This window comes from Echeneis naucrates, chromosome 10, assembly GCF_900963305.1.
Source record: "Echeneis naucrates chromosome 10, fEcheNa1.1, whole genome shotgun sequence".
Lineage (NCBI taxonomy): Eukaryota > Metazoa > Chordata > Actinopteri > Carangiformes > Echeneidae > Echeneis > Echeneis naucrates.
Window position 1 is genome coordinate 18,251,850 of NC_042520.1, and position 15,669 is coordinate 18,267,518.

At 41.0% G+C, this 15,669-nt stretch overlaps 2 protein-coding genes across 2 annotated transcripts; both read right to left on the minus strand.

Moving 5' to 3' along the window:
• Window positions 1–274: 274 nt before the first annotated feature.
• agtr2 (angiotensin II receptor, type 2) lies at window positions 275–3,809 on the minus strand. Its single transcript, XM_029512803.1, has 2 exons — window positions 3,729–3,809; window positions 275–3,107 (listed from the first exon to the last, which is right to left on the minus strand). Exon 2 carries the CDS (start codon window positions 3,039–3,041, stop codon window positions 1,788–1,790), a length of 1,254 nt encoding a protein of 417 aa, XP_029368663.1. The 5' UTR covers window positions 3,042–3,107; window positions 3,729–3,809; the 3' UTR covers window positions 275–1,787.
• Window positions 3,810–8,386: 4,577 nt separating this feature from the next.
• apool (apolipoprotein O-like) lies at window positions 8,387–15,430 on the minus strand. Its single transcript, XM_029512570.1, has 11 exons — window positions 15,408–15,430; window positions 14,674–14,772; window positions 14,455–14,580; window positions 13,935–13,989; window positions 13,471–13,569; window positions 12,066–12,157; window positions 11,856–11,972; window positions 11,304–11,496; window positions 11,009–11,218; window positions 10,353–10,487; window positions 8,387–9,019 (listed from the first exon to the last, which is right to left on the minus strand). Exons 1-11 carry the CDS (start codon window positions 15,417–15,419, stop codon window positions 8,931–8,933), a joined length of 1,227 nt encoding a protein of 408 aa, XP_029368430.1. The 5' UTR covers window positions 15,420–15,430; the 3' UTR covers window positions 8,387–8,930.
• Between the last annotated feature and the right edge of the window lie 239 nt (window positions 15,431–15,669).

Here is a 15,669-nt window from a genome sequence, read left to right on the forward strand (position 1 = left end):
CATTCTGGGACGGGAGGAAAAGGGGGGGTGAGCAAACATCCATCTGTAAGGCCGACAGTAGTCCCAGCACTCTCATTCCCATTCAGTCACAGCTGTTGGAGGGTAAGATTGTGAAAAAGGAACATAAAATTGTAAATGGGATGAGTTTAACAAAATCAAAGTGCATGTGGAAGTGGACCAAATTTATTCCACAAATTCCCCATTTCAGAAGAGAAAGTCACATTCGACAACTAGACGGCAGTTTTAGAAAAATATTTCTTCATTTTATTTCTGTTTCACTCAAAGAAATACTGCGGTTTTTACAATTATATATTCAGAGAATAATGAAAAATAAATGTAAGTTACATGATTATACAGATAATAGCTTGGTCCACATAGGATGGTAAAAGTAGCATGGTTATGACTGATTAATAACTCTCTCATCTCCTCTATAGTTTGGCCCAATCTGCCTTATGGAGACAAAATGTTTCACACTCGTGCTCAGAGCAAAATCTGATTTTATGACATTTGTCTAAATCTATAAATCTGATAAATTATAATTATTATTTTTTTCCAGAACAAACAGAAGGACTAAGCTGAAGAGAGTTGCACACATGAGCACGTGAACATGAAAACATGCTAACTTTCCTGTTTTGTTCTGTTCCCCTTTTCTCTGCATAAAGATATATTTTCATCCAATACCTTACGAAAATCATCAGTAGGTAAGTCTTGTATGACAAAGAAACAACACACACTACTGCACAAATAAAGAAAATAAAATAATAAAAACGCTGTAAGAGCTGCTAAACTACTCCAGCTACGAGCTAATAAATGTAGCATTATCTGTCATCTCAGTTTGTTTGTTTTGCCTCTCAACCTAAAATCTGCCACTTTTTAATTTAATGAAATAAACTATATGTAAGCAAACAGTGGCTGATCCAACAGCTACATCCCCATTGATGAGAAGTGGCCAAGTCTAATTGTTTGCTTCTTTTTTTCTTTTTGATCTTATTGTTATTATTTATTATAATTTTTTATGTCTACCAGCTCCTGAGGGAAATGTCTGACTATTTAGCTATTCGGCTCCTCAATGGTCTGCTATGCTCAGCAGCCATAGTTAATGGCTGCCGGGTACAAATAGTACACTGCACATAGTGTACAGTGGATTTTTACTTTTTGAACTTTTTACTGAAAACAGCAGCCTGCTGAGACGCCATGAGAGCAGTGAGAGTAAAGCTGAGGGTGGGAGAGTTAACCACTGAGCTGTAATTCACTATAAAGTCCAATGAATCTGAGTAGGTCAGCATGATGAAACCATTCTGCTCTGTCTTTCTGATTTAATGAGATTATCACTTCATTTTGAAATAAAGTGTTCATTAAATATCTGTTGTCTATCTGAATGAAGGACTTTATTATTTCAGAATTCTGACATAATTTGTTAATTAAGAAGAAACATGTGCAGTTTTCTCCTCAAGTGGAAGAATGGATTATGCCTCCAAAGAAGAGAGCTGCAGCTGCAGTGAATAATTCATCCCTACCAGTGACCCCTTTCACATTGTCACATTGTTTTCACCAGCCTCAAAACTTCCATCCCTTTTTCTCATTTCCATCTCTTCTGTAGTTACTTTTCCTTGTTCTGTAGGGCAGAGTTGAGCTCTGCTGCAATTTTATAGTTTTATAGCTTTATAGAATTTTATAATACCAGCTCTGTCTAACACATCCACACTTGTATGAGTTTAGCAGTCATTTGACATTTATTCTTTGCGGTGACAAACCATTGGAGGGCAAGGCTCCTCTCTGTGAGCTGGCTAAGAAGGACCAGTGGGCTCCACAATCGCCAGGTCTTTCAGGTCACTGAGTTTTCGAGAGAATGAGCTCAGTCTGGTGCTGAATGAGCTCCTCTTCTGATTGTGATCGTCCCCACGGGACTTCAAACAAGCACACAAGCCCTTGCAGAAGCCACTGAGACGGCCCCGGAAATGGTTCCCAATGAAGCAGTAGAGCATGGGGTTGATGGCTGAGTTAGAGAAGCCCAAGCAGAGGGTAAGAGGGGTGAGGTTATGAATGGTCCAGGTTACCCAGCAGCCGTCCAACCAGCCCTCACTCGTGAGCACATCCATGAAGGTCACACAGTGAAAGGGAAACCAGCAGAAGAAGAAGGCCAGGACTACAGCAGCAACTGTCCACAAAACCCGCTCCACCCCCCTGCCCTGCATGGGTCTGTCACTGCTTGAGCTGGGGTTCACACAGGGGGTCGGGGGTCTCTCTGGTTTACAGCTGCTCTGGTGGGATTCCGTGGATTTAAAAGAGGGCATGCTGGAGGATGGTGAGGAATTCTGCATTCTTATTGGCCATGTGCCAGCCACCAAATGTCTGCCAATAGCATAGTAACAACAAGAGATGATGATCAGAGGCAAGAGGAAGGCCAGAATTATCTTCATCAAGACCAGACTCATGTACCATGTATGAGTAGGATATAGAATCACACAGGCCTCCACACTAAAGTTCATTATATAGCGTGTGTCCCTCAGAGCCAATGTGGGGGCCGAACAAACAAACGCCAAAGCCCACACCAGGACGCACGTGAGCCGGGCACGCTTGGGGTTTCGTGCACTTTGGGAGCGGAAGGGATGCACGATGGCCAAGTAACGGTCTATGCTCATGGATGTGATGAAGAAGATGGAGGCATAAAGGTTGAAGTGGAGGAGCAGCCCACATATTTTGCAGGCCACCCGGCCAAAGGGCCAACTGTAGCCCCGGGAATAGTAGACGGCCCACAGCGGAAGAGACAGCAAGAACAGCAGGTCGGACACACACAGGTTGAGCATGAAGGTGTTAGCTACAGTTCTCCTCGAGGTGTTGGCTTGAGCCAACACAGACACTGCCAGGATATTTGCTGTAGTTCCCAGCACACAGATAATGCTGTAGACTGTGGGTATGACTGTTGTCATGGATATAGGAGTCCAGTCTGTGCAGGGGGCGAAAGAGACGTTTGAAATCCCTGTAGTTAAATAAGGGGAGGAGGTGGAGTTGAAAACGGAGAGGTCATTGGGGATTGCCATTATGGAACTAGATGTACCTTTGAGTCATACAGTTTGACTTCCCTCTTTTCAGTTTTCCAAGGTTAGCTGGAAATAAAACAAAATGGGAGAGCATTAAAAATGTAACTGCCTTTTATGGACGAAGAAAAAGTTTTCCTATGTGATTATCTGTAGTTGGCTCAAGTGTTTATGAGCTGTCTTACTTGATAACTAATTGCAGCACAGATACATTACACCATTCTTGAAGTTTGGCAATAATGAAATGCATACATTATGAAGGGGTTATAAGTTTGCTCATTTGTTTCTTTGAAAACATACAACATACTTTGTTGATTTGTCTAAAACAGAGTTTTGAAACATTCATGATTTAAATAAAAAAGTTTTTGCATAATTTTCGATTTAATAGTTTTACAGGAATATTAAAAGCCGCTAGTCGTCATCTTATTACCGCCCAGTGCACCAGCAGAATATATTATTAATAACAAAAAAAAAAAAAAAACAAAAAACCAAAAAAACAATAAACCGACAAATTGACTTTAAGGCAGACATTCAGTAACATAAAGAAAACTCTCCAATAACTCTTTCCAATACAAAAAAATGACTTGTAGTAACAATAACAACATTGATCTAGTGGTAGAAAAGAGATTTGTCATCAAACCAAACCAGGCTTAAAATGTCATTTCTATTTCTTCTAAGACTTTATTTTACCTGGAGTTGTAGAGCATCAAGTCCAAACAGTCAAGTGGTCTTCAAAGCTCCTGCTGACTAAAGTCCATGTCTTGAAAACCGTTCCTCCAACCCTCTAAGTGAAATCTTCTCAACTGAGTATCGTGGAGCGTGTGGAGCGTGTTTGTGTGTGTGAGTGTGTGTGCTTGGAGAAAAACAGATTGGAAGCTCTGAGAAACCAGATGAGGTTGGGGGGTCTTATAGCCCCCAGGGGTCCTCTTGATTATTGCACAACAGGGAAGTGGTCACACGTCATACCTTCAGCAGTACTGAGGGGCTGGACTTACCTGGACACAGGCCAGCCAGCGGACAGAGAGAGAGAGCAGGAAGGGAGGGAGAAATAGCAACTTACTCACCCTGTTTTTGATACTATACTCCTTTTTTTTCCTCACCAAAACCGAAAAATCAGGTCAAGATGTGTGTTGCAGTAAAAGTTGTGTCTCAAGTGACACAAGTGTGTAAAAACACAACCACATGTCTTACCTGTATATAATGAATGGGACACCAGTGTGTTTGAGGTGTCAAACTTAACTGTCCCCGTCGGGGGCCTCTGACCTAAGGAATGGAGTCTGCGTTAATTAGCAGAGCCACAAACTTTGTGTCTTGTTCGTTCTGCAAGCGGTCAGATAAGCCATGGGAAATATTTATTCTGCTTTGGCGGAAGTCAAGCCAGTGGGGCAGAGGGAGAGTGGAGGAGGTTGGGGGGAGCACAGCGTGGAAGATGAATGAGGAGGAGGACGAGCGGATACTGCAGGGAGTGAACGAGAAGATGAGAAGGAAAGAGGGAGAGAAAGAGGAGATCCCCTCCAGTGGTTTTTCATTAAAGCCTCTGGTGAAAGTTAATGAGGGATATGTGCAAAGCACTGAAACTGATTACATCACAGCGCCTTTGATCAACAGTGTGAGCATGCATCTATGTGTGCATGAGTGTGTGCGTGTGCATGTGCACATCTATGTTTCAGTACTTAAAGTCTCAGCCTGACATAGCTGGGTCGACTAAAGATGCTTCCCTCTGTTTACGTGTGTGTGTGTGTGTGTGTGCCCAGTGCACCCTGCTCCATTGAGTATCTATCAGGATGTGCCATGTTCTAATAGCCGTGGGAAAGCTGACGGTGAGGATGACGGATGAAGGTGAGACAGGAAGCAGCAGCATTTGAAGGCTGCAAATGAAGAGCTTCGCTCCTGTCTACTTGCACAATATGAGAAATTGGGAATGCACTGTTGCGGAACTATTAAAATGGGAATGTTGTCCAAAATGGAAACTTCTTTATGCAGTAGTTTTCCATTGGCATGCTGGGTATGTGCAGTTGTTCTCTCTCGTGCACACACACACACACACACACTTAGAGGGAAGCCAAGAATCCTTACTCATGACATGTAAAAACTAAAAGCAGAAATTTATGGTGTCAAGCTGGCCAGTACAAATATCAAGACAGAAAACAACTATGTCTCTGTCTCCACACTTTTCATTTTTTTATGTCTGTCAGAAATTTGAGGAAGTGTTTCTACTCTTTAACACTTACTTTCAGCACATTTGAAAGTGGAAATACTCTAATACACTAATATAACTGGAGGATAGTTACCAGATAGCTGGCACATCCATGGGACATTTCTTATTCTTTTACAAGTTACTACTGATTATCCAGCAGTAGCCACCACAACCAACGGCTACAGCCTTAAAATGGTGCTTATGCACAACCAGCAATTTAATATATTAATGGCACGATGCTCTTAATTTGAATTCAGTACATTTGGTGATAGCACTTGCACTTTAGTCACATACTTCTAGCAGCATTGTCAGTGATCCAGGTCAAAATTAAATACCTTAGTTTATCACCAAATACTTTGGAAACGAATGCCATTCTCGCAGCTCCTGCTGTTCTTGATTGGTCGGTAACAGATATTAGCGTGATAAGTTCATTCTACATCAGCATGTTAACATGCTGCAGTTAACAATTAGCTGAAAACACATTTTTGTCTGTATGGCCTCACAGAGCCATGGCTGTGAATCGTGTCTTGTTGCTACAGGACTTTTGATCACAACAGAGCATTTATACTGTGGGCTCATATTATTTTACAGAAATACAAAAAAGAGGTCTCATTCTTTTACATCTAGTCTATCTTGGTTTCACTTGTTTTATCTCAGACCGGCGTGTTTGCTGACTTTTGACCTTTGTCAACATTTGCATTGTCAGTCTCGCTTCATCTTAGTTTCAGTCAGTTAAATTGGCTTGTAGACCAGGTTGATACTTGCTTCACTTTTTAAGGTATTTCTATATCCAAATTCAATATCTGCTGTGGCTCTGGGTCGTTGCAATACTCAAACTGCAAGGCTGAATGATAAATAGTTTCAGCATATGTGGGAGAGTGTGTCTATGCAGGCTGTAGATAAAAAGACCAATGAAGCAGAGAGCATCAAACCTCAGCTTACATCACAGCCCTAACTGGACATCAATTTCTTGGCCCCCCAATTATTTTTTTTTTCTGCATTAAAAGTATGACATTCAATTTCTTTGCTACAGCAGTTTGTCAAAAGTTTATTTTTCTTTCCTCTCATTACATGTCAAAATGGAATGATTATAGGAGAGTGGGTGTTGAGCAACTGAAAAGTTAGCACAGTTTATACATCAGTAGTCTGCAAAACTGCCAAACTAATTATTTATTTCCAATGAATATCACACATAGTGGCACTGTGAGCGCATTATGTGTGGTATGTTTTCACTGAATTGCATAAAATGTCAAAATCAAATTCTATCTGCAGGAACAGGAAATTGCACAAAACATTCTACGTCTCATTCTACTTACACACTGACACACAGGACTAACGAGGAGGAAGACGTGCTATATTCACAAATGTCCTCTGAGTGGCTCACATAATTGTGTTTATATTTTTTACTGATAAATGTGCTATGTGTTTATTTGATGGTGGGGGTCTTCTTCACGAGCCAGACCCTGGGAAGATAACCACCATAAACCATAACCCTCTGGAAAATCTGGCTCAGGGGGGTGAAAGGTGAAAGGTCAGGGATGTGAGCCCCACTTCCTCTCTGATGGTCTGAGAGTTTTGGAATACAGAGCGAAGTCCACTCTAGCATGAGTTCTCAGGACGTTGCTCCAGCTCATGTGGGATGCTGTAAAGGGGGCCCCATATGTGCAGGGAACCCTTGAGGGAGGCGATATGAGGCTGTACTTGATGGGGGTGGCCTGTGAAACCTATTACACTGCGGCCGTCAGCTTACAGTTACAAGATGTCCGTCCTTCCTGAAAAACTGCAAGTGGGAAGGATCGCACAGATTTCCCACTGTCTCTGCTCAATTCTATTTTAAACCGAGTCAATATGTTCAATGGGGTTTCATTACCACTGTTGGTGGAAGTTTCTGGAGCTTTCGGAACTCTTTTTTTATCAGAACATTTGGAAGCGTTTGTCTCAAACACAGCCCAGCCACACCAGCCAAAAACACCCTTCACCCTCTGCACTCAAACCAGAAAGCATCAATGGTAGAGTCTGATTCCTAGATGTGAGTTTTTCTCCATGCACGATAGGAAGGCACAGGGAGAAGTATTGATCTCATTGATCTGACATCTTCCTCCCCCTCTTTTTTCTCTTCCATACACACATGAGCACACGTACACCCCAAGGTCATGACTCTGGCCAAGCTCATGCAGGGTTTATGAGGTCCAGGGATCTCTGGTTCCTCTGAGGAGCAGTAAAATGGCAGTAAAGATGTAAACAGATAGCCTGGTCCCTAAGTACAAACTGTGCTCACTGAAATAAGCAAAAACACGTGGCACTAAGGATGCATCACAAAGCACACAACATTCTCAGGATTCAAACTCATGTTTGCCGATGGACATTTCAGCGCTCCTTGAAATCGTCATTTGAATGATTAAGCTTTGTTCACATGCTGTGCAGATGTTCCAGCTCCAGTTTCTGAACACCACAATGACTCTTATCACTCGGGATTAGATTTTACTACCATGTTTACTGACCAATGAAGCACTTCTTATTTAATTAAGATACTTTCTGGCTGGGTTCAACTCACTGTGAAGAATTTTTCTAACTTGTAAAAAGGCCTGATGACTCTACAGGCATGCTGGCAGATGTGTGGCTGCTATGTTGAATGTGTACATCAGCACAGTGGTGCACTCTAACTAAATACATGCGCACATACCTGCAAAAGAAAATATACGTTTATAGCTATCATAGCTGAGTTACGTTATAAGGAAAAGACCTTTTTTGTCCCACAGTGTTTGGAAGAGGAGAATGTTTTTGCGATTTCAAGTGCAACAAGTTATGTACTTAGATTGGACACAGAAAGCATGCAGATCACAGAACACTGGCATTTTTGTTCAGCAATCTGGAATCAATAACTCATGATAACACAATGAAAACATATTCTTTTCAGACATATTTTGAGAAGAAGAAAAAAAAAAATTTTACTGTGGTGCTCCAAACTGATCTGGTTGAACCCTTTTGTTTTAATTATCCTTGAAATGTGTCAAAAAAAATGACGAGTCTCTTTGTGGCAAACAGAATTTATGTGTCACTGTTAAGGAAAGCACAGATGTGTTTTCACTAGGCCCTGCAATTTTGTCTGCATGTCAAGACAAAAACCAAGTTCTTAGTCAAGCAGACAACATAAATCCCTGAAAAATATAGATTTATTTGGAGTTCTTTGTATGGACAAAGCAAAGGTGATTCTTTGCATCTCTACATAACAAAATGGAACAGCACAAATCCACCTTGTAACCATCACCAGCAGCCATGCAGAGCTATCAGTTTATCAGCACACCTGGCTAAATTACAATAAATAAAAGCACTGTGCACTCATGAGCGTAAAAGCTTCGGCACAAAAGCCAGTAATTGTTAAATGACCCAAACAGAGAGGAATTTTCACAATCTGCCATCTGTGAATTAAAAGAGTTGTAAACAGTTGTGGGTGTATTTTTTTCCCCTAGGTTTCGATCTGTCCACATAAACTGCTACTGCTTGCTGCTATTAGCAATGCAAATGCACTTGGCAGTTTTCTGTGGAAATAAAAATGATGTAGGCAGAAAAATGAGAATGGAAATATTGATTAAATGCTTCCTAACAATGCTCGCAAAATGGCAATTTACACTGCATAATGAAAGTGAGATGGCAGTTTGGGAATGGGGTCTGGTCCCTCCTGTTGCCGAATGCTCTCAGCTGCGTGTGCTATACAGGTCCTCATCCTCAGGGCTGGATTGGCCGAAGTCCATCAAAGAAGGGTCTGCTTTGAAACCAGAGCCCTCTGGAGTGCAGTAAGAGAAATGCAACACAGAATTTTTACACGTCCTTTGAGGAGATGGAACAGCTCATCTTACTTTGAAGGAAAATGAACACTTTAGGAGAACACATTACAAAATTAGAACCAAAGCCCGGGATCAATATTACTGTGAACACACAATACTGGTGAGTTACGGGTCAGCAAAAATGACATTGTTTTTACAAGACACTGACCCTGCAGCACCTAGAATTACTTAAACTCCAGATAACCTGCATGTTCTGAATCTTCTTTTGTGTGTAGGTGTGCTCTCATTCACTTATTGAACAAAATTACTTTGATTAGACTTTATCAAACACAAAAGGAAACCTCTTGCGTAACACATAAAAAATATTAAGGAATGAATGTATGAATAAGAAGGATTAATAAACCTTGCTGCCAGTTTTCTAATCTGTGTGTACACAGACGCTGGTATGACACAACGATGTGCGATGAGATCCAACTTTCAAAGTAGAACAAATATGAAATGCAATATTTTTTTAAATAATTAAATAAAAACATGAATAAAAAGCACACAGCACCATGTTCTATGCTGCATGTAATAGATTAACAATAATTGTATATAGAATGTGAAAGTGCTACTTCATTATTAACAGGTAATTTATATGCAAAGAAAAATTACATACATATATAGTGTCAGTTCGAGAGCAGTTTAAGTCTCAAATCTCATCTCCCAACCAACCTGCTCTCCCTGAATACTAATAAACCACAACTATTAACTAAAAAGAGAGAAACACATAAATACACACTGCTCTGCCATTGGAGTCTTATTATTCACCATTTACAATCCATAAATATTTAGTAATTTATTTGGATGCAACTTGTTTTGGAGTGCACATATGGAGGACATCTGCAAGAACAGGAAATTTATTTTCCATGGTGACAGATTTGATTATTTTTCTACTGTGTCCGGCAATATGGGATCGCTACATGAAGAAATTGCCTCTCTGTTAATCTTTAAACCAGGCTCTCTTTATTTATTTTTTATACAAACTGTGGGTGCAATACTTGACTTACTTGCATATTGCACATGCTTACTCTGCTAGCATTACACCAAATCACATTCATACTCATACAGGTACTATGTGCAAAACAGTTTCTTTGGTGTGATTTTGAGATGTGATGCAAGACAGCTGCTGGTGAAGACTGAGTGTCAAATCTGTAGATAACTGACACGACATCTAACAAAAATTCAGGTAGTTTGCAGAGGTGATGGAGCGTTTGTACTTGTCTGTGAGAAAATCAATGCTCAGCTAATAAACTGGAGCTGTGGTGTATGTGCAGCAGCTGCTCACAGTACCTTTGTTGTTTTCTGCTGCTGGCTGTGCAGGAGGAGGTGATGGCAGAGGTGTGAGTTTCACAGTTGGGGTCTCCTCCTCCACAGTTACCTTTGGTTGGGCAGCAGATTCAGACTCAGCTGGTTTTATAACTGGCACTGAGAAAAAGTCAAAATAAAACACCAGGTCAGCGGCGCAAACATAGACTTGATTCCGCCTTGATAAAAGTTACAATGATGTAAGACAAGCACTAACATTTCTGCTATTTACAAAGTTCTCATCAGGCACCTCACAATAAAAAATGTGTGTTCTTTACTGGTTAGAACTAATAAGAAGTGGAAACAAAAGCTGAAAAATGTAATTAGTTATTTAAATTTCAACGAAAACACTTCTGTAACTTTATCCGTTTCCAGTTTGGGTGAGGGTGGGGTCACCCTGGACAGGTCGCCAGGCCATCACAGGGCCAACACACAGAGACAGGCAGAGACCAACAACCACTCACACTCACACTCAGACCTACAGACAATTTAGAGTCATCGATTATCCCAAACATGATAGCTTTGGACAGTGGGAGGAAACCGGGGTGTCTGCGATATCATAAGCCCATACGATGGCCTGTTGTGAGATATTGCTTAATTTTTCTGCACTTTGACGTCAATGGGCAGAATAGTTCCAGTACCTGCCGGATCATCTGAGGCCTGTGGAGAAATTGGTTCTTCAAAGGCAGCAGCAGATTCTACCTCAGCAGACTCAGCTGGGCCAGCTGGATTTGAAACATCCTGTGGTGCTTCTTTTGCATTTGAGGCCTCCTGACTTTCAACAGCGGCAGGTGGTTTATCAGAGGGAGGAGCAGTTTCTGTCTCTGCTGACATTGGATGCATCCTGGGATCTGGAGATGAGAAGAAAATACAACAAATCAGTGGAAGTCATTATGTGATTATTTGTGAAACAAAGATGGAGACAGAGATGAATACCTTTGCTGATGTCAGAGGGGACCTGGTCAGGGGATGTCTCTGAGAGTGTTATCTCTGAGATGGCACAGATGGGCTCATCAGAGGGAGGAACAGACTTAGCTGATTCTACCTCTTTTTCTGGGATTGCAGCACTTTGAGATGAGCTGTCTGTTATGGAGCTGGGCTTTGAGGCTGGAAGTGACACTATAGATGGCTGACAAAACGAAGAACATAGATTAAGTGTTGTTTTATAGACTGCAAAACCGCTGACAAACTGTACATAAAGCAAACAACGCAGATTTCAGTAACAATAACAATGTTCAAAGACAAATTGCTGGGAAATGAAATAGAACAGTACCTAGTGAAAGTTGGAGGGGATTTTTTTTAAACTTGTGTAAATGGCAAATAAGTCGGTGTGAGGAGAGCTACCATTAAATGGGTCGAACAGTTGTTTTGTTCTTAGTCATACACAACACAATGGCTTCACAGTAGTTTCTATTTTCAAAGTAGCTGGTTGAATCTATGTATGACGTATACCGTAAATCTGATCAGACACTAAATATGACTGTTAACCTGTAGTTGTGATGGAGGAATCTCTTTGGCAACAGGCTCCATGGGCCTGGAGATGAGCAATGAAGACACAGCAGTGCTGCTCCACTGCCCTGCAGTGTATATCTTCTTACCAGTTACCTAGTGAGTACAACAGTGTTAAAAATAAAGAGGTCTGTGATTGGTAATGATGAAGTGGTTGACAAAATGTCAAGAAATGACACTTGTACTTACCTTAAGTACAGTCACAGCTTGGGCTGGGTAGCACACTGAAGCTGCTGCACTTATCATGCCCAAAGGAATAGCTAGCCTCTTGAAACGAGAGCCTACAATAAAGTTTAAGAACAATGGAAATCAATCGAATTTTTGCACAGATTAGATAATGAATGTCATCTTCAGAAAGCTGTATTCAGGAAAGGTTACACTTCATTGGTGGTTTACAATCCTCTCCTGACATGGTCTGCCCACCAGTCAAACACAGACCTGACTTATAGAGCATATGTTTATATTATGGATGGGAACTTCATCTAAATCATATTATTGTTGAGGTGTCATTTACCCAACTACCTACCACAGAGGAAGCAAGAAAAAAAAAATAAATAAATAATAAAGCGACTTGACAGAACTGTAATGGAAAGTTGATTTGACTTATGCGCTTCACTTATGTGGTTTTACAGTGGGATCGTCAGTCGGCAAACTGTGATCTGAGACTGCTGATGACTGGAAGTTAAATGATATCATAGGCCAAGTAAGCATGAACAAATGGTAATGTCAAACATGCACCCTTCATAAAAGGGGTGAAAGTTTTTATGAAAAGAAGTGGGTAAGAATAGTTTTCAATTTCAACAATAAAGCTGCTTTCGAGTGAGAAAAATCCACACTTATTTGTGAATCTGTTTCTAAAGTACAGGACAGGCCAAAAGTTTGGCACACTTTCCTATTTATTTGAATGAGAAGGTGTGTCCAAACTTTTGGCTTGTACTGTATGAGATTCAAGATAAATAAAAGTCCAAAATATGAAGCAGCAACTTAACCAAAACGAGGCCATGCAACATTAACTACATACATCCTTCAAAGGTGCATGGCAAAGTGCCAAGTAGCTACTAAAACTGCTAAACAGCCTACAACAGTTTTACCATTTTGAACAAATTAAAAAAACAAAACAAAAAACAAAAACACTTGTTGCCTACCCATCTGCCAAGGCAAGAAAATTAATTATTTGAGAATTATCATTGATAAAACTCAGAGTTGTGTAGGTAGCACAGCATATAAAAGGCTGATACTGAATGCTTGGTCAGAATTTTTTTTATCTTGTTTTCTTTTACTATGTATTTATAATGACACCTGAAGACTGGAGTTTGATTAATATAGTTTATTGAGTTGAATGCAAACAGCTGTAGTGAAATGTTTTGTACTTAGCTTCTTATGGTGCTTAAGGGTTAGTTCTGATATTGCTAACAAAACAGATAAATCATCATGCAAAATCACGTAAAGTTATTGGCATATGCACAGTAGAAAAGGTTTTATGTTGAATATTAAGTGAAATACTCTGACAATATGATTGTTTTTAATTGCAATATTGTTGTGAGTACTGATAAATGGACAGAAAATGTTCCTAAAATGTTAGTGATTAAGTTACCTTTCCGTGCCAAGAACATCCCAAGCAGGCCAGCCATGGTGACTGTGCCAAATCTGGGTAGGAATCCTGGAGGAGGGTCTTGTAGATAATAGTATGCATCTGGGAAACAGGTAATGGAGGAAATAAGTCAACATGCTGACAAGGATATAACTGATCTCTATTTTTTTTTTTTTAAACTTTCTACACTAAAAGCAGCAATACGAATAATAATAGACACACATATGCAATAATAATTTCCTCACTTGATTCCAAAATGTGAATTGTGGCATATTTCTTAATTTACAACTTTTTCAAAGTAAATTAATATCTTTATTAACGGCTTTCATGCAGCACTAGAGTTTTTTTTAGGTTATCAACATATATTGTTCTGCACAAATCTCCTGAAAGAAAATAAGTCGAATCAGAAATTACCTAAAAATGTCCTAAATATAAAAGAGACCTTAGGGTACCTACTGTTGACTCACCCTCTCCTGCATGGTAAAGGTTAACGCCACCCCTTTTCACAGACACACAGGCACCCTGCAGGTAAGACGGGACAAAACCGAAATTATTTCTAAATATCAAATAATTTCTAGAACATACAGAGACATACACATCTGAGTCAGTGTGAAAGTGTTCTTTTCAACAATGTTCCACATTATCAAACTGTCAGATCTCCTTGTAGCAAACCACAAAGCTATCCACACGAATGCTATTTCCTGTCTGACTCCTCAATTTTGCTGTTTGCAAAATTGTACCTGCACAGAGCACTTGCAGCACATGGGATTGTGCTCTGTAACCACAGACGAGAGGAATACAGATCACATTTGGGAAAATTTTGCAGTGCAGGTGCAAGATAAGACCTCTTCAGTGTGTCATAGCCGTTTTGCATCTATATGATGCCTATTCATCTCCACAAAAGGGTTGCTCTCTTTGTGTTTGAAGTGTTGTGAAAATGTATATGACGAAGGGAACCTGTAGATACAGAAAACAAAACCTAAACACCTTTACAGCCTGTACAACTGGTAGGATTTTCTCTCTTGTTGTAGTCAACCCGCCCTCAATAACACCCGGCCTCTCTGGAACAAAATGGACCTCAGCACACTGTGGCAGCGGCGTGTAGACGTTCAGCTGGGGACAGAAGTAGAGTCAGCACACCATCTGCATGATGCAGCCAGTTTAGTGAATGGGAACAATCTGCGAGCGTTTTAGGGACTGGAGTACCTTTTCTCGGGCAACCAGCCCATCAGGGGGGGCTTCGCTCACGGTGTACACACGGATGGAGGCTATTCCTAACACCGTCGGGACAGCCACCATCACCACCTAGTGCACAAAGAAGGTACATGTCTGACATTACTGTACATCAACCACAACACACCGTGACACAATACAACGGACAGCTGCTTCCAACAGGAAGCTGGATCCCCATCGGCGGAAGCAGATCATTCACAACAATTAAAGGCACAAAAACACGGAGTGACATTCACAGCAAAGTTTAATAGCGCAACTTTTTCCTGTGTATTTTTGCATATTTACATACAACGTTGTCTAACAGCACTGACACTTAGGCTGCGTGTGGACTTCGGAGGAGGCTCCGTTAAAGAAGCTGGCTGTTTCTCAGGTTGTCATTCATTTTGTGTCCAGCACATAGAGCACCACCGGGCTTCCTCAGCAGCACAGATGAACGACACTGCAGTAAATGTGTCTGACTACCTCCACTGGAGTGTGACTTATTTTAGGACGTGTTCATCCACCGCCTGCTGCTAAGCTAACTGGCTGCACCGTTAGCTGTATGCGGGCACAGCTACCATCAGCTGCTTTAGCGAAGCTAACAGCTGACGGCTCCTTCCGGTTTGCATTAACGGCTCGGGGCCAGCTGAAGGACATTTGAGCTTTTCGTTGAAAATTCACATGTCAAACACAAAAGTTTTCCCAAAGAGAAAATATCAAACATTCACCTTGGCCGCCATGACAGCGATCCTGCTTCTTCTTTGGGCTCCGTCGAGCAGATGTACCGGTCCAAACCGCGGACACCTACCGCCACCCAGCGGACCCGGGACGGTCCTGCACCAGGCCCGGATCAGGACCACCTGGTCACCACTGCAGGACCAAGATTAACCACACAGGTAACCGAGTAATCAGATTATTAAAAAAGAAAACAAAAAGGTAATCCAAAGTTGGTAAAAGTTTGTCTGGCAGTCAATTTAGGTGGATCTGTTG